General features: G+C 47.2%; 1 protein-coding gene across 1 annotated transcript in view; it reads right to left on the bottom strand.

The window, feature by feature from the left end:
- Positions 1-22,484, bottom strand: part of COL27A1 (collagen type XXVII alpha 1 chain) — a 241,942-nt gene that overhangs the window by 158,088 nt on the left and 61,370 nt on the right. Inside the window, exons 4-6 of the mRNA XM_029062843.1 lie at positions 19,943-19,996; positions 12,242-12,295; positions 3,455-3,508 (exon numbers count right to left, since the gene is read on the bottom strand). Coding sequence (XP_028918676.1) covers positions 3,455-3,508; positions 12,242-12,295; positions 19,943-19,996 — 162 coding nt within the window. The remainder of the gene's footprint in view (positions 1-3,454; positions 3,509-12,241; positions 12,296-19,942; positions 19,997-22,484) is intronic.

Genomic DNA, 22,484 nt, shown 5'->3' with positions numbered 1-22,484 from the left:
CTCTCCTTAGACTGTGAGCTCCATGTGGGACAGGGACTGTGTCCAAATCTGACAACCTCATATTTAGGCTGTGCTTAGTACAGAGTAAGCACTTAAACACCACAATTATTATTAATTTCATTACTTCCTTTATAGTTTCCCTGTAGGTGTGGATTTCTTCTTTGCTATGAAAATACCATTACACTGACCTTAACCTACACTTGCTGGAACTAGTTTCTCTCAAGTGTAGGACATGCTCTCTGAAAGTCAGCTTTAAATGGAGTTTTTGTCATGAGAGAGATGCAAATACCACTGGAGCCCTAAATCTTCTACCTGGATGAAGAACATAGATGACTGGTTGCTTTTTACCTTACGTGTCTGTCTCCTGTCCTCTCTCCCCAACTTTATTCTTAGATTCAGAGCCCTTAGAGGGCCAGGAATCTTGTCTAATTTCCACCTATGTATTTTTTCCCAGCACTCAGTACAGTGTTTAGCATAGGGTAAACCCTTAATAAATACTACTACCTCTACTTCCACTCTCCCTAAAACCTAAATCTGCTGGGATTATAGATATTTCCTCTTCAGCTCTGCTCACCACTCCCATTCAGATGGCTTCTGGGTGGAAGGCAGACTGACTGTGAAATCCTTTCCCTTGGTTACAAGATGTTGAATGGGAAGCAAGAAGCAGGGTGGGAGGGATTACTGTTTTCCCAAGCTCCTGATTGATTATTCTGCCTGCAATCTTCTTCGGTTTACGAGGAATACTGGAGGGTGGATTAGCCTTTTGGCTCTCTGCTTGGAGTTTATAGGTTGGATGTGGAGAGCTCGAGGCTACTGGGACTCTAGCTGAAGAGTCCTGGAGATAGGGTTTGGGGGCTCAAACACCATAAATGCCACCACTCCTCAACTCCTGCAGCCCTCACACCCCTGCAACAATGTCCTGCCACAGAGGGATGGGGTATCTGGTGCCAAATTGTACATTCCAAGCACTTAATACAGTGCTCTGCACATAGTAAGTGCTCAGTGAATACGATTGAAGGAATGACACTAGATTCCTGCTGCAGGTGACGTACTCTGTGCAAGCAAGGACAAGAGGAAGGGGTGAGGCTGAACTGGGGAACACCAGGCCCCCAAACCCTTGCTATGGGCCACAATTTATACCTTGGGATGGAGGGAGCAGACTTTATTTGCTTTGCTAAGGGCTCTGCTTGCTGTCTCTTCCCCACCTGTTCACTCTCATTCTCCAACTCTAGATTGTAAGCTCATTGTGGTCCATCAACTGTTATATTGAACTCTCCCAAGCGTTCAGTACAATGCTCTGCATAAAGTAAGCACTCAAATATCATTGATTGATAGGGAATGGGTCTACCAACTGTTATACAGTATTCTCCTAAGTGCTCAGTACAGTGCTTTAGCCATAGGAAGCGCTCAATAAATACAATTTATTCCCACCACTATACCCTGGTCCACACCCTCCTTCACAGCCAAATGTACTTCTTGTTTTTCCCTCACTTAATCCTCCCTATCCCATTTCTAAATCTTAAACCAAACTGACTTTTGACATATAACACTTTCCTCCTCCAGAAGCTTTGCCTGATTAATGAGAAGCAGCATGGTCTAGTGAAAAGAGCATGGGCCTAGGAGACAGAGGACCTTGATACTAATCCCAGCTCCACCACTCATCTGCTTTGTGACCTTGGGTAAGTCACCTAACTTCTCTGTACCTCAGTTACCTCATCTGCAAAATGGAGATTAAGACTGTGAGTCTAATGTGGGACAAGGACTGAGTCCAATCCGATTATCTTGTATCTACCCCAGCACTTAGTAGAGTGCCAGGCACAAAGTTAGTGCTTAAGAAGTATCATAAAAAAGTTAATTCCACCCAATTAGCCTGATTCAGGCAGCCTGCCTCACCCACTTTACTTAAATGTGGAAGTATGTGTGTTGATTATAGATTGTCTTCCTGGTCTTCACTGTTAGGCTGTAAATATCTAGAAGGCAAGGATCCTTTCCATTCTGCAACATGGACTCCAAGTCCAAAGCTAGAACTTCCTGTGCTATGAAGTCTGGTTGATGATGATAATGATGCTATTTATGCTTAGGTCTGCTAGATGCTGAGTGTGCTGAGAACTTTGTTTTTCACACTTGCCTACAAGGAGAGTCTGCATTCACTGGTCCTACAATGATTGCCTGCTTTTCTAAGGTAGTTGCTTCTATTGGATGAGATTAATACTGTTTTCTTACAGCCTTGCAGATAGGTACAAAAAAACAAAACCAGAACAAAACTTTACCAGCTTGCCTTCTTGACAGAAGTACAGAATGAAAGAGAATAGACCTGGGAGCCAGAGGACCTGGGTTCTAAACTCTTTTCTGCTACTTGCCTGTTGCTTGGCCTTGAGCAAGTCACTTAACTTCTCTGGCCCTCAATTTCTTCATCTCTAAAATGGGGATTTAATAACTGTTCTTCCTCCCACCTAAACTGTGAGCCCTACGTGAGACAGGAAATGTGTTCGTCCTGACTATCTTGCACTTATCCCACTGTTTAATACTGCTTAAGTGTTTGTCACATAATAAACAACTAAAATACCATTATGAGCAATGGAATATAAAAATTGATATTCATCTTTTTCCTCCACTCATTCAGCTTAAATCCTTACATACCTTAGTGAAATAGGTAGAGTGGAATGTTTCATCAGTCACAATTTCACAAAGCTTATAATTTTCCTCTTACTCTTTGTGTAAAGAGTCCACTGAAAGCACCCATTTATTGCCAGCACCAACCCGATTACCCTTCTTTGTGAGTTCTGGGATCCGTGCCCTTCTGCAGGAGGGGCAAGAAAATAGGGCAGCAGCCCCACAAAGCCAGCCGGGAATGTAGTAAGTCTGAAAGCTGTCAAAGGGGGCAGGCAGAGTGAGGAGGCTGTCCCAGCCCTTCTGGCCTGTCTGGTAGGAATTACCACTGAGAGTGTGCAAGGGCCAGAGGCAAGGGACTTGTGCGGTGGACCTGCCCCCAGAGCTCAAGGTGGTCAGTCCTGTCCCAGGGACTATTGCTTCTGCCACGTGTTAGCTGGGGGTGAGTTTGGTGGTCATGAGAAAGGGTAGTGCAGAGGAACAGTGTGGCTCAGTGGAAAGAGCCCGGCTTGGGAGTCAGAGGTCATGGGTTCAAATCCAGGCTCTGCCACTTGTCAGCTGTGTGACTGTGGGCAAGTCACTTAACTTCTCTGTGCCTCAGTTACCTCATCTGTAAAAGGGGGATTAAGACTGTGAGCCTCACGTGGGACAACCTGATTACCCTGTATCTACCCCAGTGCCTAGAACAGTGCTCTGCACTTAGTAAGTACTTAACAAATACCAACATTATTATTATTATCTAGAATGGGGAGGGGTTCTGGAGTCTGGGCTCCAAGAGACCTAGAATTGAGCTGGCTGGTCCCTCACACCTAAGTTCCCTAGGCCAAATTCCAGGAAAACATACCTTTTCCCCATTGTAGGCCTTTCCAGGTGACCTTCCAGGATCCCCTTTGTGGCCCTGAAACAGAGAGCACTGAGTTAATGGCTTGTATGCAGAGAGGCCCTCATCCCATCCAGCAGAGTTCCAACCACCATCCTGAGGAAAGTAGACTCCTCTGCCAAAAATCAGAAAGCCTCCAGCTGTCCTCTTTTAAGTACTCCTCGTTAAGCAAATTGACAACCCCTCATTCCTCAAAATTCTCCCTCCAGCGAGACCCAGAGAGACTTCAGCTAATCCCCAGGAGTCAGGGTGCTGGCCCTTGAGCGACCAGCACATGAAAGGAAGCAGGATACTATATGGAACCCAGTGATAATGCTGCCACCACAATAGGGAGAGAACTTCACATCCTCAGTCACTGGGGAGAGAAAACTGATCATTGATTGCAGTTGCTTTGGTCTGAGACATTGTGATCTAATAGCCCAGTGGCCTGAAAGCTTCTCATCCCAGCTTTGTCACTGCTATGTGACCCTGGACAAGTCACTTAACCTCTTTGGGTCTCAATATCTCATACATAAAATGGGGATAAAATACCTGCCTCCTCCTTCCTCTTTGATTGTGAGCCCCATGTGGGACAGAGACTGGGTCCAAGCTGATTCTCAAATATCTATTCCTGTGTTTAGCACAGTGCTTGGCTAAATAAGAACCTAGTAAGAACTTAATAAATACCATGACTAACTGAGCTAGGGACCAGAAATCTGATACAGTTTAGTCTGTGAGGTGACTGGCCCCATCCTGCAAACCTCAAGGGAAGTCCAGTCCAGCCCTGCACCTCTCCTAGCCCAGCCCTGTTTGAAGTAGCTCACAAGTCCTGGTCCCCATGACATCTCTGAAAAACGAATCCCCTGGGGAAGGAATCTGCCACTTGACCTCAGTGATGCCACCCCAGCTCTCCAAGCTCTGCCTTCGGTCTCTCAGCCAAGGCCTCGCCTTCTGATGTTTGCCCCCTCGGCCTGAGTTAAGTCACAGGGTGTTCCTGACTCCTTCAAAACTGGGCTCCAGCAAGCTGGGGACTTCTTCCTCTTCTCCACCACAGATGGTTTGGCTTTCTGACCAAGGAAAGGCAGGAATCCAGCTGCCATTTCCCTGAAACTTGGGGAAGATACCATCCTTCCCTCCTCCCACTCCCTAGATAGTCTCTGAATCCCTATCCCCTTTCAGCCCCTTCCTGCCAGCCCAGGTCTGGCTGCATTGGTTTGAAGCTTGGATCTCATTCACTAGGCCTAATGCTCATTCCCAGCTGAGGTCTCGCTCCCAGGGACTCTCCAAGTTTTGGATCAACTCCCCAGTTCCCTTCAACTGCATTGCCCCGCTGCCAACAAGGGTGGCTTGTTTCCAGCCCTCACTTCCAAGCACTTTGAAGATCACATTTCTGTGTCAGTGTTCCCTAGGATCTTACTGGCAAAAGATGGGTGGCCGGCCTCCCTCCTGGCACTCTGACGGTTGGAGCAGAGGCTAAAGCTTTCCCTCTATAGCTTCCCCGGGAAGGATCCTGGAATGAGATCTCACCCGCCTAAGGGCTGGTCCCCTCCAGGCCTCAGAATTTAAGGGTCTGAGCATATGGCACTTAAAGTCTGTAGGATCTCCCAAGTTCCTGCTTGGTCTAGAATCAGCTTTGGGAGCTGGGGCCACTACATGGCTCTTCTTTGCCCTGCTTTTCCTGTGGCCCCCCTCTACTGGGTCCTGGGACTGAACTGAGTTCCTTGGGGCAGTAGCAAAGAGATGGAAGGCGGCTGGGGGCTGGGAGATCTCTGAGGGCTCTCTGTCTTAGGTGGGTGTGCTGGTGGCAGGTCCAGGCAGGTTCTGGGGCAGGGGAAGTATGATACCATGGCTCCTAAAACTTTCTTGTTTGCCCACAGCAATGCCCAATCTGCAAGTTTACCACTCAAAATTTCATTTGTGCCGGGCAGAACTGGGTCAGAAAGGGGCGCTTCACACAAAAGAAGCCTTTCTAAATAATTGTGGGATTTAAGTGCTTACTGTGTGCCAGGAACTGTACTAAGCGCTGGGCTGGATACAGGCAAATCTGGTTGGACATAGTCCCTTTTCCACATGGGGCTCACAATCTCAATCCCCATTTTACAGATGGGGTAACTGAGGCACAGCGAAGTGACTTGCCCAAGGTCACAAGGCAGACAAGTGGCAGATTCAAACCTATGACCTCTGACTCTCAGGCCCGTGCTCTATTCACTATGCCATGCCGCTTCAAGAACTCCCATGTACAACTGGACAAAGTCACTTTGCCATCCACATCACCCACCAGGCTTCTGAACTGCCCACTAGTTCTCAGAGGAGCCGGCTCCTGGAGAGACTCAGCTCAGCACTGTGGCTTCCTGGCCAGAATTGCCAAGGAAGTGCCATGCTTTTCTACCTTCCACTTAGGGCAGTCATATCTTATGCCCCTTCTCCTCCACTCCCCAGGGCTCATTCCCTCTTTCTTTCTATCCTTCTGCCCACCGTGGCCAATGAGCACTGCCAGTAGTGAGCAGAACCAGGACCACAGTCTCTCTCATTGCAGGCAGCTCAGAGTGGAGCCGGACCTCCAACCTACGACTTCCTCTGGGGTATCTTCTCGGTCCAACACCCTCTTTTTTATGGTATCTGTAAAGATCTTACTATGTGCCAAGCACTGGACTAAGTGCTGGTGTAGATACAAGTTAAGCAGGTTGGACACAGTCCATGTCCTTCACGGGGCCCACAGTATTAATCACCATTTTACAGATAAGGAAACTGAGGCACAGAGAAGTTAAGTGACTTGCTCAAGGTCACCCAACAGGAGCTGGGATTAGAACCCAGGTCCATGTGAATTCCAGACCCATGCTCTTTACACTAGTCCAGGTTGCTCCAAGAAATTTTTCTGGATCTGGCTGGGGCAGCAAGCCAGATAACCCTATCAGCTGCCCTCACAACCCTCCATCATTTTTCAGCCCAACCAGTGTCCCCCTCTGAGGCAGTTCTGGGAGGGCCCACTGGTTTTCTCCTCATGGCAGGGAGATTTCTGCTGAATTCCCATGCTAACTACCTAGCACTGCTCTCTGCTAATGTTTTATAACTCATTCATTGTGCCAGGGCCAAACCACACTCCCCAGGGAAATTCAGGCCTCTATAGCACCATGAACCAGGCGATTCAGTGTCCGCAGCCAATTAAAGAAAAGTCTAACACTGCAGTCCCTGAGATCTTTCAAGGCCTTCCTCATGGCCCCCTCTGGGAGGTAAATGTAGGTTATCGGGGCCAGGGATCACCCAGAATCCAGCTGCATTCTAAAGACAAAATGTTCAAATCCAATGTCAAGGGGCCCTGTCTGTTCATTGGTCATGAGGCTCTCACTCCGGTTGGCTCATCAGAGATCCACAGTGTGGGCAGTTCCATGGCTGGTGGTCAGGACTCTGACCTCCCGTCCTTAATCCATTGCTGTCTCGCTGTCTGACCTCACTTCTTTGGCTTTAGCTCTCCTCTGGGAAGACATATACATGCCCGTTCCCTGCCTCTCTCATACAGATGTTAATTATGTATAAGAGTTGCTCACTGGGATCCCTTAAGGCCCTCTCAAAGTAGGAGCTGCAGACCTCCAAAGATAAATGAAAGAATAGCTAAAAGCCTCAAAATGTCTCCCACCAGGTCAGAAAGGTATCCAGTCATCTTCCTCTGGCCTGTTAAATCTTCTCCCTTCCCCATTTGTGTCCTCTAATGCCTTCTCTCCTGAACCAAGACTGGCGATAACCTGTCATTTAGAGACAAGCAGGACCAAAGAGGCTCCGGTCCGATTCTCTTTGTGATGCAGGCCCACACTCTCATTGCAGTTAACTCTTTATCAGACTATCTGGTCTATACGGCAGTCTGTCCATCTTGCTCTGTCTGCATCTAAGACAGCTGGTCTTTCCCCTACCGCCTAGGCTGGCCTAGATGTCTGCTCCACTAGATCATTCAGATTTGCTCATAGGATCCTGGCATTTTACAAATTTGGATACCCCAGCACTTAGTACAGTGCTTGACACATAGTAAGCACTTAACAAATGCTGTGATTACTATTGTTACTATAATTGAATCCACATGAAGCAGCCGCCTCTCTTGCAGATTCCTTCTCAAATTCATCTGCCTCTGAAAGAGCTGGATTGAGCTCAGTCAGTAACTCGCTGCCCCCAGATCTGGATTCTTTGTCGAGTGAAGATGCAGCCCTGAACTTACTAGGTGGGTGAAGTTGCCAAGAAGCTTCCCATGGGCTCATTCCATCCTTCCTTCCACTCACTGCTCTGGGCCACCGGAGAAATTAATCATAAAATGTCAATAGTTAAGCTAAAGGTCATGGAGCCCACCCTACCACAGCTAAACTAGCTCCATCAGAGCAGTGGTAGTGCAGTGCCTGCACTACAGAGCTTGCAAACCACAGGAGAAGACCGATAGGTCCCCACTGTCTGATGAGACCTGAATAACCGTGCAACACAGCATGCGCGGGGCTGCTCTGTCCCATGAGCATGTGTGGGGCCGCCTTACTCCACATGCCATTACTGCCAACACTACCATCAAATGAGTAGGTCATTCTGGTTCCACTGGTTGTTGGGTGTCTGGGGACTGTGTTAATAATAATAATAATGATGGTATTTGTTAAGCATTTACTATGTGCCAGGCACTGTACTAAGTGCTGGTGTGAATACAAGCAAATCAAATTGCCCCATGTGGGGCTCATAGACTCAATCCCCATTTTAAAAATGAGGCAAATGAGGCACAGAGAATGAACTGACTTGTTTCACTTAAACCCAGAAACCCAGAGGGGTAAGAAACCCATAGGATTGTGTGGCCATCTGCCTCGACTCTTTCCCTCTAGACTGAAAATTCCTCAGGGGCAGGAAACACATCCTCTCCATACGCTCAACTCTCAATGATCCCTGCTAATAAAGGATGGGGGAAGCACAGGTCAGGCAAAAACTACATTTTAGCTATTAGCTTCCAGCTCCTTCTCAAGAGATATTAAAAAGAGAATTTGACTGATTTGACTTTCCCAGCCTTTTCCTCTCCCTGCAGTCTCTGGAGGATGAGCCAAATGGCAGAAGGGAGGGAAGGAAATGATCTGAAAATTCCACAGACTACATCCACAATTAGGGCCAGAGCACTCTTTTAGCTGAATAGTATCCATGTGGAGTAGGTATCATTGCAAGCAGGCCTAGAGGGCAGATCCTGGAACTGGGTGACAGGAGATCTGGGTTCTAGTCCCAGCTTTACCACTTGATTCCTGGGTTACCTTGGTCAAGTCACTTAACTTCTCTGGGTCCCACATCCTCTGACTCCCAAGCCCTTGCTCTTTCCACTAGGCCACGCTACTTTAGACACTATCCACTTAGACTATAAACTTATTGTAGCCAGGGATTGCATCTACCAACTTTGCTGTTTTGTACTTTTCTAAGTACTTAGTAAATTGCGCTGCACCCAGTAAGTACTCAATAAATACCACTGATTAAGTGATTGAATGATTGATCCCTTCCGATGCCAGAAGGTTCATAGGATATGCCTTCTTCAGCTTTCTCTCCTCCTGCCTAACTAGCCCCAATTACTAATGGCAGTCAAGAAGAAGGCGGCCATGTTCCTCACTCAGCAGGCACAATAAGGACAAATCGATGAGAACATTGAGACTCATGGCAGAGCTGGACCCAGGACCCAGGGGCCCAAACCTGACCAGCCAGGACTTTCCATACAAGTCCATGCTCCAAGATGGGCTCCAGCAGGAGAACAATAGATCTTTTCTTTGTGGACCTGTCCTCTGTCAGGTCCCGATGGGAGAAACGCCTCCCACGCCATTATTTTCAGAATCCTCACCCTTATCTCTTGAAAAAAAGGACCACAGTTCTCTGGACACACCGTCCAAAATACACAGGCATATTATGACAAGCTGGGCCACTTTGGACTGATTGTTTTTATTATTACAAGCAATTACCCAGCTGGTCTCCAAATGGTGTTTCCCAAATCCCACTGCTAATCTATCACAGAGAGTAGGGACCCCAAAGTGTCTCCAACACCCTGACACACCTGCAGACTCAGTTGGGGACACTAGCTCAAGCTAAAGACACTTTGGCTAGTTGTTTAGGTGAGCAGCACCTTTCGAAGTTATGGGGCATCCAGTTCTGGAGGTGTGTGTGGCAGATGGAATATCTGACCACCTTGGGCTCCAAGACAGAAGCAGGATCACTTTATGGGTAGTGCGTGAGCCTGGGAGTCAGAGGACCTGGGTTCTAAGCCCGACTCTGCCACTTGTCTGCGATGTGAACCTGGGCAAATCATGTCACTTCTCTGTGCCTCAGTTGCTTCATCTGTAAAATGGGGATTAAAACTATGAGACCCAAGTGGGACATGGACTGTGTCCAATCTGATTAGTCTGTATCTACCCCAGTGCTTAGTATAGTTCCAGGCACATACTAAGTGCTTAACAAATCCCTAAAGGTAAAAAAAAAGAAAGACTCCTCTCCAGGGGCGGGAAGTCCCTAGTTGAGGTTGCGCAGCTTCAAGGCTTCCTGTTGTTTCAGGGAAATGTAGTACTGGAATGGTTGTGGAAAGCAAAGACACAGTCTTCCTGAGTAGTTCAGCACAGTTACCCAGGTTTTTAAACACTAGCTAGCTGGGAGCCTTCCATTCTTCTAAGTTCATCCTGAGGCACCTGCAACCTGAGACAGGGACTATCCATGCCCCAGTGGGACCTCTCCATTCACCCCGCTTCCCCGGCATCATCTGGAGTGTCCTCAGACTCCCTTCCCACTGCTGCCCAGAGAGGATTCTGGTTTCTTTCTTTGTGTATTATCTGTGCTTTACATTATCCATGCCTCTTCTCTCTGATGGCACAGATAAAGAAAGGAGAACTGACTCTCTTCTTAACAATGCCACTACCACTCTCTGGATCCGTCTTGAGAAGCCAGGCCACCAGTCCATTTCACTGGTCAACTTAGCCCTGAATGCCCAGAGTGAACCGAGGGGAGGAGGGCAGCCAAAAACAGGTTTCTCCTTTTTTTCACAGAGCTTAGTCAACCCAGTCCAGGACCACAAATACCCTGATCCACGGTCATAGTCATTGAGCTCCAAGGCATAGACCAGACCGGATGCAGGTAGGGGTTAGAACAAGCACATGGGACTACTTCCGGGTTTGAAGATCCCGAGCTAAGTCCACAGTGCCTGGTCAGTAAGCATGATCTGGAACTCACTGACGGGGCAGGAATCTGAACACCAATATGTAATGTTCACAGCATCTCTGGCCTGACCTTCCCCCCTCCCCCCGAGCTTCCAAATTCAAAACAGCTGCAGCCCACCAGCCTGTCTCCAGAGCCTAATTCCTTTTCAGGCCAGACACGGCCAACCTCCAGCTCCCAGAACTATATCTATGCCTCCTGGAGTCTGATGGCCTCTTCAGGAAAGGTGTGGGGAGGTGGCGGGGGGCAAGCATGGAGCACTCAGCCTTGGTGTCTGAACCGACTGCTTGAAGGCTGGGAGGCAACCATGGCAGACACACCCGCCCAGTCCACTGCAGGAGGAATGGCTGTTTTCGAGCATAAACCTTCCCTCAGGCATGATCCTAGGCCTCCAGTGTGAGGGGGAGGGGCTGGAGGGCTAGGCATCCCTTTCCCCTAGAAGGATCCAAGGTCTCCGGCAGGTAGGGGGGATGGCAGAGACCCTCCCCTTGACTCAGATTTTTGGCCCCTGGATTGCCGAGTGGGCACTGAGGTGGTCAACGGTCTTTTCCTCAGGCGTGATAATAGGCCTCTAGTGTGAGGGGGAGGGGCCGGAGGGCTCTGCGTCCATTCCCACTAGAATGATCCTAGGGTCCCCTGTGGGTGGGGAGAAGGGCAGTGGGGGTAGCCCGGTTACTATCAGACTCATTGTCTGCTTTCTTTGTCTCTGCCTGTCTGTCTCTGTGAGTCTCCATTATTCCTTATCTCTGTGACAGCCTCTGTCTCTAGTCTTCTCTGTCACAGTCTCTGACTCTGTTGTTGCCACAGTCTCTGTCAGTCTCCATCTCTCCCTATCTCTGTCTCACTGTCTCTGACACTGTCAGAGAAGCAGAGTGGTCTAGTGGAAAGAGCAAGACTCTGGGAGTCAGAGGACCTGGGATCTGCCTCTCTCTCTAGACTGTAAGCTTGTTAGGGGAGGGAACATGACCACTAATTCTGTTGTACTGTACTCTCCCAAGGGTTTAGTTCAGTGCTGTGCAAATATTAAGGACTCAATAAATACCACTGACTGATTAATCCTGGCTCTACCATATGTCTTCTATGTGACCTTGGGCAAGTCACTTAACTTCTCTGAGCTTCAGTTACCTCATCTGTAAAATGGGGATTAATCAGTCAATCATATTTATTGAGTGCTTACTATGTGCAGAGCACTGAACTAAGTGCTTGGGAGAACACAAGAGAATTAGCAGACATGTTCCCTGCCCATAATGAGCTTACTGTTTAGAGGATTAAGACTGTGAGCCCCATGTGGGACATGGACTGTATCCAACCTAATTAACCTGTATCTACCTCAGTGCTTAGAATAGTTCATGGCACATATTAAGCACAATAGACTGTCACATTGGGCAAATTACTTCACTTCACTTCTCTAGGTCTCAGTTACCTCATCTGTAAAATGGGGATTAAGACTATGAGCCCCATGTGGGACAAGGACTGTGTCCAACCTGTTTAGCTTGCAACTACCCAGGGCTTAGTACACAAGCACATAATAAGCACTTAACAAATACCATTATCATTATTATTAATAGTAATAACTGAAGTACTTACTTTAGCACCAGGGGGGCCGGGGCGACCAGGGTTTCCGTGAGGGCCAGGAGAACCCTAGACAGAGAGAATGAAGAAAGCGAAATTGGAGGACACTTGATTTCATTCAATTGATAAGCTGAGAAGTCACATTTTCTCTTCTCCCTCCACCTTTAAGGGAATGGGAGGGGTGTGGGCAGGAGCGGTGGAAAATCTCCTTCTCAGAAGGGGCAAGTTCAACTGTTATCCTCTTGAGCTCCTGCTACCATGGTCCTGTGACTCCTCCCACAAATGGGGTCCAGGACAGCTGGAGGGAGGGAGGGAGGGAGGGAAGGAGAGAAGGAAAGAGGGAAGAAGGAAGGTGTGCCTTGCCCCCAGATATTTAGTGCTTACTAAATGCCATTAAAGGAATGTATTCAGTTCCTGTGAGCTGTAGTTGGAGCGACACTACTTCTTCCCCTGGATATCATTCCAGCTGTGGCCTAGCTGTGTCCTAGCTTAGGTCCTGGCCTGGCTTCCCACTGAGCCTGCCTTTTCCAAAGATGGAGCGAGGCTCAGACAGGGTGCCCTCTGCTGCCTCTTGCCCAGCAACACTGAAATAACCAGCCAGGTCCCTGGCTCCACCCGGATCCAGGACCCCACCGGCCCCAGGGTCAGAGATTCCTTAGCCGGTTCCTCTGGGGGACCCTCACCAGAGGCAGCCCCTGGAAACCAGCCAGGCAATTCCCCAGTGTGCTCTGGAACGCGGGGAGGAGTGGGAGTAGGAGAAGTGGAGGGGATAGCCCCAAAGGTGGTAGTGGTGTGGTCACTGAAATGGAATGTCTCTGGACACAGGCTCCCTCCCTCTCCTGTCTCCTCAGGGCTAGCTGTCCCCACCCCAGGTCAGGGGCCCTCCAAGGTATCCTTCCTCCACAAATGCTCAGCCCACATTTTATTTTCCTTGCGCCTTGGCCTGCACAAATGAGCAACAGCACCGTTGCAGTTGTTTCAGTGCAGAGGATCAGGCGAAGGTTACAGCGTTTGCAACTCATTAAGACCAAGAATGTGTTCTGGGCCTGTCGGCTTCTCTCCTCCAGACCCCCAGATTCCACTCTGACCTTTGCCCGGCAGAGAAATGAGCAGAGGAGTTGACAAGGGGCCAAACAAGCTGTTTCTCTAAAGGCTTTGACTTAGAAACCACCGACAGGAAGGTCAGGGCCGGGGGAGGGGAAATAGGGTGGAAGGTTCGGGGGATGACAGGGAGCACTCTTGTCTCGGGAAAGGGGGGCTGAGGGGTTACAGAAGAAGACTGCTTTCTTTGTGCCTTAAGATGGGGTTCAGCCTAAAAGAACCACTCCATGGTTTGGGGTTTTTGCTGCCTCCAGGCCAAGAGGGAGATGTCCTGACTCTGACCCCGAGTCTATGCTGGACCTAGGACTGCAGCCTGGTTTCTATTCATTCATTCTTTCATTCGTATTTATTGAGTGCTCACTGTGTGCAGAGCACTGTACTAAGTGCTTGGAAAGTACAATTCAGCAAAAAAGAGAGACAATCCCTGCCCACAACGGGCTTACAGTCTAGAAGGGGGCAGACAGACATCAAAATAAGTGAACAGGCATCAATAGCATCAATATAAATAGAATTATAGATATATATACACACTGAAACAAGTAAACGGGCATTAATATAGTTTCTTTTCCTATCCAAGGTCCAGTGGTTCTGCTCTCTGGACACTCACTGGCCATCAGCCAGCTGATTTCTACCCAGGCCACTCCCAGCTTCAGCTTGCGGGGCCCTTACAGACCTTGGGGTGACAGATTTCCCCATGTCCTGGATTGAGGGTCAGCATGGAACCCCCAGAGACTTCTCCCGGCCCCTCGGTGAAGAAAACTCAATATTTCAATTTCCACATGAAAATCTCCAGGGGCTCCAAATAAGGGCCGCTCAGATGTGCTGTGTCTTGGGAGTTTTTGTTGCTGCCATAAGGCTTTTCTCAATATTTTGATAAAAAAGGAGCAAGATTTCCTTCTAAAGAAGCAGCTGACACTTCAACTTGATTGAACAATCACTTCAACTTGCTCTTCCTGGGCCTCAGTTTCTCCCCATAACCCTTGCTCTCTCTCTATCGTCTCAGGGATGGGACAAGAATATCTTGAAAAATGCTCTGAGTTCTGTAGGGAAAAGCTCAGGCTTGAGCACTCCTCTCTTTCAGAATGGCTTCCTCCCTGAAAAAACCCAGGAAGGGAACTTTCTAGTTATTCCGAGAGCAGAAGAATTTAAATAACTAAGTCCTTATTGTTTCCATCATGATTCATTACTGGACTTGATTCTTTTTCCTTTAGTGGGCTGCGCTGTTTGGCCCGAATACACACAGAGAGGTTGAAAGCACACCGAGACTTTTCACCTTGTGAAGGACCTGTCCCATAGCCACGCAAAATTGGCCCTGGCTCAGGGCTGGGAAGAAATAAGTATGGGTCATTAAAGAAATCAGGCTGCGGTCCAGAAAGAATGTTACTAAAGATGGAAATGTACAGCTCAAACTCAGTACCATCTTTTGGAATTGGAATGGGTGAATGCAGTTTCTGGCAGGTTCTGCTGTGGCTTTAGGGAAGGGTTTCGAGAGCAGAGAGATTGCTACCCCTTGCCAGGAGTCATCACTGCCTTTCCCAGCTATGCCATAGCTCTCCCACAGCCATGCTGAAGGGTGGTGGGGTGCCCATGACCATAGGGTAGGTGCCTGGGATAACCCTGCCCTAAGCTTAAGAAACATGTAAAGGAATCTAAGCATTGTCCTCAGAGTCAGATTCATTGTAAGTGCTATGATGGCTGGGGTGGGACAATTTTCAGTTGTAGGGAGGGGTTTGATGGTGTTTCTGTCTACTTCACTAGGGAAGGGAATAAAACGTGGGGAAGGATTGGCCTCTATGGGACTGAAAGGGCAGGGAGAGGCTGAGGAGAAGGCAGGTGAGAAACTACAGTTTCAGAATAGATGGGACTCCACAATACATAGACGATGCTTACTGGTGCCTGTTTACTTGTTTTGATGTCTATCTCCCCCCCTTCTAGACTGTGAGCCGTGGTGGGCAGGGATTGTCTATTTGTTGCTGACTTGTATTTCCCAAGCGCTTAGTATAGTGCTCTGCACACAGTAAGCATTCAATAAATACAATTGAATGAATACATAGGGGCAACTCCAATAGATTGGAAACTCACTGAGGGCAGGGAGAAGGCCTTCTACTTTTATGTTTTCTCCCAAATACCTACTATCAGATCAATAAATGCTATTGCTGCTGTTGCTGCAGATAATGATGATGATCAATCAATCAATGATATTTACTGAATGCTTATTCTGTGCAGAGCACTGTACTAATCTCTTGGGAGAGTACAATATAGTAGAGTTGGTAGTCACATTTCCTGACTGAAAGGAGCTCACAATCTAGAGAGGGAGACAGACTTTCAAGTATATAAATAAATTATGGCTAGGTACATATGTTCTGCGGAGCTGAGTGGGGGTGAATATCAAATTCTTAAAGGTACAAATCCAAGTGCCTAGGTGATGCAGAGTGGAGAGGGAGAAGGGGAAATGAGGGCTTAATCTGGGAAGGTCTCTTGGAGGAGATGTGATTTTAATAAGCATTGAAGGTGGGTAGTGTGATGGTCTGTCGTATTTGAACAGAAGGGAGTTCCAGGCCAGAAGCCAAATATAGGCAAGGAGTCGGTGGTAAGTTAGATGAGATTGAGCTACAGAGAGGAGGTTGGTATTAGAGGAATGGAGTATGCAAACTGAGTTGGAGGAGGAAATCAGTGAGGAAGGTAGGAAGCTGTAAACTCGTGGTGGGCCAGGAATATGTCTACCAACTCTGTTGCATTGTACTTTCCCAAAAATTTAGTACAGTGCTCTGCACACAGTAAGTACTCAATAAGTGGAAGGAGCACAGGCTTGGGAATCAGAGGTCATGAGTTCGAATCCCAGTTCTGCCACTTGTCAGCTGTGTGACTGTGGGCGTCACTTAACTTCTCTGTGCCTCAGTTACCTCATCTGTAAAATGGGGATTAACTGTGAGCCTCACGTGGGACAACCTGATTACCCTGAATCTACCCCAGCACTTAGAACAGTGCTCGGCACATAGTAAGCGCTTAACAAATACCAACATTATTATTATTATTATTAAGTACCTTTGAAAGATTGATGGGGAGAAGTACAGTGCTCTGCACATAGTAAACACTCAATATACAATTGAATAAATGCATGAATGAATAAAGCTGACGGAAAGGATTTTCTGTTTGATTTGGTGATGGATGGGTAGCCACTGGAGGTTCTTGAGGAGTTGAGAGATGTGGACTGAACAGTTTTTTAGAAAAATGATCTGGGCAGCACAGTGAAGTATGGACTGGAGTGGAGACAGACAGGAGGTAGAGGGGATGTCAGTGAGGAGGCGGTGCATGGTAAAGTGCTTGGATCAGTGAAGTAGTAGCTTGGATTGAAAGGAAAGGGTAGATTTTAGTGATATTGCTAAGGTAGATCCACAAAGAGAGGTCCTGAAGGAAGGAGGAAATGAGGCTGCAGAGAAGTAAAGAGATAAGAAATGGAGAAGAGTTTAATAATGTTGGTATTTGGTAAGCGCTTACTATGTGCAGAGCACTGTTCTAAGCGCTGGGGTACATACAGGGTAATCAGCTTGTCCCACATGAGGCTCACAGTCTTAATCCCCATTTTACAGATGAGGGAACTGAGGCACAGAGAAGTTAAGTGACTTGCCCAAAGTCACACAGCTGCCAAGTGGTAGAGCTGGGATTCAAACCCATGACCTCTGGCTCCCAAGCCCGTGCTCTTTCCACTGAGCCACGCAAGGAGGGGGCAAGTGTTATGATAAGGTGTGAAGGAAAAGGATTGGAGACAGAGGTGGAGGGAATATAATTTGAGAGGAGGTGGGAGATTTCCTCTTGTCATACCCTGGTTAGGATGGGAGAGTGGAAGAGTTTGGGATTTACCTGCATAGAGATAATAGTTGAAGTTCTCAGAGTGAATGAGTTCTCCAAAGGAATAAATGTTCCACTCGTAGCCACTGCCCAAGCTAGGAATGGAGTGGGTATGACTCTGTTTGACTCTCCCTCCCATAGCTGGGCAGGGACTGTCTCTATTACCAATTTGTACAGTCCAAGCGCTTAGTACAGTGCTCTGCACATAGTAAGCGCTCAATAAATACTATTGAATGAATGAATGTTGATGGAGAGTCAAAGGTGACCAAGAACTGAGCCTTGAGGGACTCCCACAGATAGAGGGTGGGAGGCAGAGGAGGAGCCTGTGAAAGAGATTGAGAATGAGTGGCCAAAGAGATAGGGAGAGAACTAGGAGTGGGCAGTGTCAGTGAAGCCAAGTTTGGATAATATTTCAAGGAGAAGAGGGACCACAAGTTCAAAGGTAGCTTAGGGGTTGAGGAGGATTAGGATGGAATAGAGATAGACTGTTGGACTTTCAAAAAGGAGATCATTTCTGTGGAGTAAAGGGAGTGGAAGCCAGATTTCAGGGGGTCAGGAAGAAAATTGGAGGAGATAAAGTGGAGGCAGCAGTTTAGGCAACTTGTTCAGGAAAGCTGGAGAGGAATGGTAGAAGGGAGATGGGGTGGTAGCTGGAGAGAGCAGTGGGGTCAAGTGAGGGTCTTTTTGGGATAGGGGAGACATAAGCATGTATGAAAGCAGTGGGGAAGGAACCTTGGGAAAGTGAATGGTTGAAGACTGTGGTCAGGGAGGGAAGAAAGGAGGGGGCAAGTGCTTTGATAAAGTGTGAAGGGATAGGACTGGAGACAGAGGTGGAGGGAATAGAATTTGAGAGGAGGTGGGAGAATTCCTCTTGTCATACCCTGGTTAGGATGGGAGAGTTGAAGAGGTGGGGATGAGGAAAAGGGGGATGGAGAAGAGCAGAGGAGGTTTGAAGGAAAGTATGCCTGACGGTTTTAATTTTATCAGTGAAGTACATGGTAAGGTCAATAAAGGCAACATGTTGGGGCAGGGCAACAGGGAGCTTGAGGAGAGAGTTAAAAGTCTCAGACAGCTGGTGCTGGCAATGGGCATGGGAGCCAGTAAGGATAGAAAGCATTGTTGTTGGGTGTAGGAGAGGGCAGAGTTAATGCAAGTGAGGTTAAGTTTGAGATGGATGTGGTCAGCCCGATGTCTGTATTGTCACTAGCAGCACTCCAGAGCTTGAGCACAAGTGCAGAAGAAGTGCCCTATGGAGGTAATCCAGGACTGAATGTGATCAGAACCATTTTCATGTATTTCACTTGCCCAGAATCCCATTTGCATGCCCATCTCCTCCGGAGTCTCAGGGAAGAACGACTTTCCTGACTCAATTTGGGAAGGGCAGAGGGAAAGCAGAGTCACCTGGATCCTTTGCACAACCCAGAAACATTTGGCCCAAGGATCTGGATCAATTTAGAGCAAGGATAAATGGGAAATGCTACTTCAGACACAAATTTCCTTGTGGAAGCACATTCCACAGATGGACTTCCTGAGAAGCCAGAGGCCAGGGTTGGAGCGAGGAGCGAGCTGGTTATGTATGTTTATAACCAAGAACATTTGCAGATCCAGAAACTAAAAATAAGACCCACCAATTAACAGTGATCACTGTGGTATTTGTTTAGCTCTTACTTTGTTCCAAGCACTGTACTATGCGCTGGGATAGATATGAGTTAATGAGGTCAGACACAGTGCCTGTTCCTCAAGGGGTTCACAGTCTAAGTAGGAGGGAGAGCAGGAATAAGTGACTTGCTCGAGGTCACACAACAGGCAAGTGGCAGAGTTGGGGTTAGGACCTATATCCTCTGACTCCCAGACCCAAGACCTTTCCTAGAGGCCAAGCCTCAGCTAATTGCCTGGACTAGGGGTGGGCCTTACCACAGCTCCCCCTCCCAGAAACTGTACTCCCCAGCAGAGTGAACTGAGGGGGGTTTACCTGCTCCCTACATGTGGCTAGATAACAGCCATCCTTTTGGATTGACCTGGCTTGGGGTTAGTGGTAGCCTGTGTGCCTATAGCATTTTCTTCTGCTGTGCCTCAATCTCATCTCTCACTGTCAACCTCTTGCTCATGTTCTTCCTCCTCACTGGAACTCTCTCCCCCTTCATATCCGATAGACCACCTCTCTCCTCATTTTCAAGGCCCTACTAACATCATATCTCCTCCAGAAAGCCTTTCCTGATTGATCTCTCATTTGCCCACCCTATTCTCCCCCCCTTCTGTGTCACCTGTGTCCCTTCTGTGTCACCTACGCTTTTGTGTCCACACCCCAAAGAACTTTGATACCTACCCCCACAGCACTTATGTCCATATTCTTCTACTGTGTTACTTCCCTTATTTGTAATTTATATTATCGTCTGTTTACCCCACTAGATTGTAAGCTCCTTGTGTGGAGGGATTTTGTCTACCAACTGTACTGTACTCTTCCAAGTGCTCTGCGTGCACTTAGGTACTTAATAAATGCCACTGATTGATTAAATGTAAACCCACAAAGAACTCTGGGAATAAACTCCCTGAGTTCTAATGCTCTGGTCAATCAAAGACAGACCAGGGCATAGGCTGGCTTTTGAGCTGGCACTCACAAGAGACACAACACATCAGAAAGAAACAAACATAGGCTGGCAGGCCTCCAGAGAGGTAAATGCTCATTAGCCCTGAAGACATAAAGTGTTTATTCCTTCCTTATGGATCTTCAGGGGATGGAGACTCCGCAATCTTAACGACACTTACCCGGGGGCCTCTCTTTCCCGGTGGTCCAGGCAGCCCAGGAAGTCCAGGGGGGCCCTGGGGAAGGGGAAAAGGAGAGAGAGGGGGTGGGGGAGAGAAAGAGAGAGAGAGATGGGGAGGGAGAGAGCAGAGAGAATCCAGTGTTAATTACATCTTCACCACTGTAATAACAACAATAAAAACCTGTTGGCAAATACTACATTTTGGGACAAAACTGTGAGAGCAGTCCAACAGATTCTGGCCAGCAGACATTTCTGCTTTTGATAAACTGGAAACAGAATGGGGTTTATTGATGCTGTTATTCCCTTGGCAGAAATGGTCTTAGAACATATGCAGAAAGCATTTGGTAGAAGAGCAGAGACAAATGAGGAGCCTGAAGTATTGCATTGAAAATACAGATCATCTTCAGAACCTTCTAAAAAATCACTCTCCCCACCACCTCCAGCCCAAGCATTTTTTCCCTAATCCCTTCCCTCCTCACATCATTCCATCAATCAATCAACTGTAGCTGTTCAGAGCTTACTGTCTACAGAGCACTGTACTAAGTGCTCAGGACAGTACAATATAGTAATATAACAGAGATGGTAGAAACATTCCCGGTCCACAATGAGCTTACAACTGAGAGGGAATTTATAGTCTAGAAACTTAGAGGCTAGAGGTTTACAGTGTACAGTCAACAACCTATAAGTCCCCCTCAGCCCCCATTTAGGACGTATGTACGTACAGTCGCTCAGCTGACAGGCATGTTTCAAATTAAAGACTCCATTTATTTCTTCATTTATTCTTTTTTCCCATACTCTTGCTATTATCAGTAATATCTGTATTGTTCCTCCAATTATCTGTATAGTATCTGTCTTCCTGTCTCCCCCATTTCAATCAATCAATCAATTGCATTTATTGAGCACTTTCTATGAGCAGAGCAATGTACTAAATGCTTGGGAGACTACAATACAACAGAGTTAGCCAACACATTCCCTGTCCATAAACAGGTTAGAGTCTAGAGGGGGAGACAGAATCCTGTCTCCGCCACTTGTCTGCTGGGTGACTTTGGGCAAGCCACTTAGCTTCTCTGTGCCTCAATTACCTCATTTGTCAAATGATGATTAAGACTGTGAGCCCCATATGGGACAACCTGATTAGTTCGTATCTGCCCCAGCAGTTAGAACAGTCTTTGGCACATAATAAGCACTTAACAAATACCATTATTATTATTTTTATGAATAATTTATAATAAGCAATGGGCTAAATATCAAATGTTTGAAGGTCACAGATCAAATCAATTAATCAATTAATTGTATTTATTGAGCATTTACTATGCAGAGCACCGTACTAAGCATTAGGGAGAGTACAATACAACAGAATTCGTAGATATGTTTCCTGCCCATAATAAGCTTACAATCTAGAGATAAGTTAACACAGATCCAAGTGCACAGATAACGCAGAAGGGAGACTGAGCCAGGGAAGAGAGAGTTTAAGTCAGGGAAGTTGTAATTGTAACTGTAAGTTCCTTCAAGACAGAGATCAGACCTTTTACTTTTATTGTCCCTACTCCACCTCCTAAATTGAAAGCTCCTTGAGGGCGAGGATCACATTTGCTAACTCTACTGTACTCTCTGAAGTGCTTGGTAGAGTGCCCTGCCCACAATAGGTGCTCAATAAATAGGACTGCTTGATTGACTGTACACAAGCAGGCACTCAATAAATACCGACGGATGAATGAGTGTATCTTCAAGACAGGGAGATGTCTCATACAAGAGTTAAACATCATAAAGAACTGGGACTTCACTGTACACTGGACTAAGTTCTGAAGCAAGCCTGTTACCACGATGGAGCTTTTAATCAATCAATCAATAAGCCAATCATATTTACTGAGCACTTACTGTGTGCAGGGCACTGTACTAAGCACTTGAGAAAATACAACAGAGTTGGTAGACGCAATCCCTCCCCATGAGGAGTTTACAGTCTACAAGGGGGAGACAGACAAATTAAATTAAGGATAGGGGAAACAGTAATCTCAACAATGGAGAGGATAACATGGCTGGCTCATCAATCAATCAGTGATATTTACCGCTTACTCTGTTCAGAGCACTGGACTAAGCATCTGGGAGACTACAGTCTGGGAGACTACAGCTAGTGGTGGGCAGGGAAAGTATCTACCAACTCTTATATTAAACTCTCTAATGCTCTTAGGACAGTGTTTTGACCAGTAACTGCTCAATAAATACAGTTGATTGATACAATATAATATTTGGTAGACACATTCCCTGATTCCATGTGCTAGCATTATAATTGTTAAAATCATCTTAATTTGAGAACTAAAAATATTGATAGTAACACCTATGTTTTGTCACATCTCACTTTTCTGAAACAAGTTTTTGATAACAAGGTAAGTGTGGGGAAGGGGGTGCAATTTAGGTTCTCCCCCACCCCCCAACTCAATCGCTGGCAAGGCTGGAAAGGGCCCCAAGAGGTCATCAAAGGCTATCCTCCTGCCTCCAGGGAGCCCTGTAGCTCAACCACCCACAGAGATGACCACCCACACTAT

This window comes from Ornithorhynchus anatinus, chromosome 4 (assembly GCF_004115215.2).
Source record: "Ornithorhynchus anatinus isolate Pmale09 chromosome 4, mOrnAna1.pri.v4, whole genome shotgun sequence".
Classification (NCBI taxonomy): domain Eukaryota; kingdom Metazoa; phylum Chordata; class Mammalia; order Monotremata; family Ornithorhynchidae; genus Ornithorhynchus; species Ornithorhynchus anatinus.
Note: the sequence above shows the minus strand (reverse complement) of the source record. Positions and strands in the feature narration are given on the sequence as shown.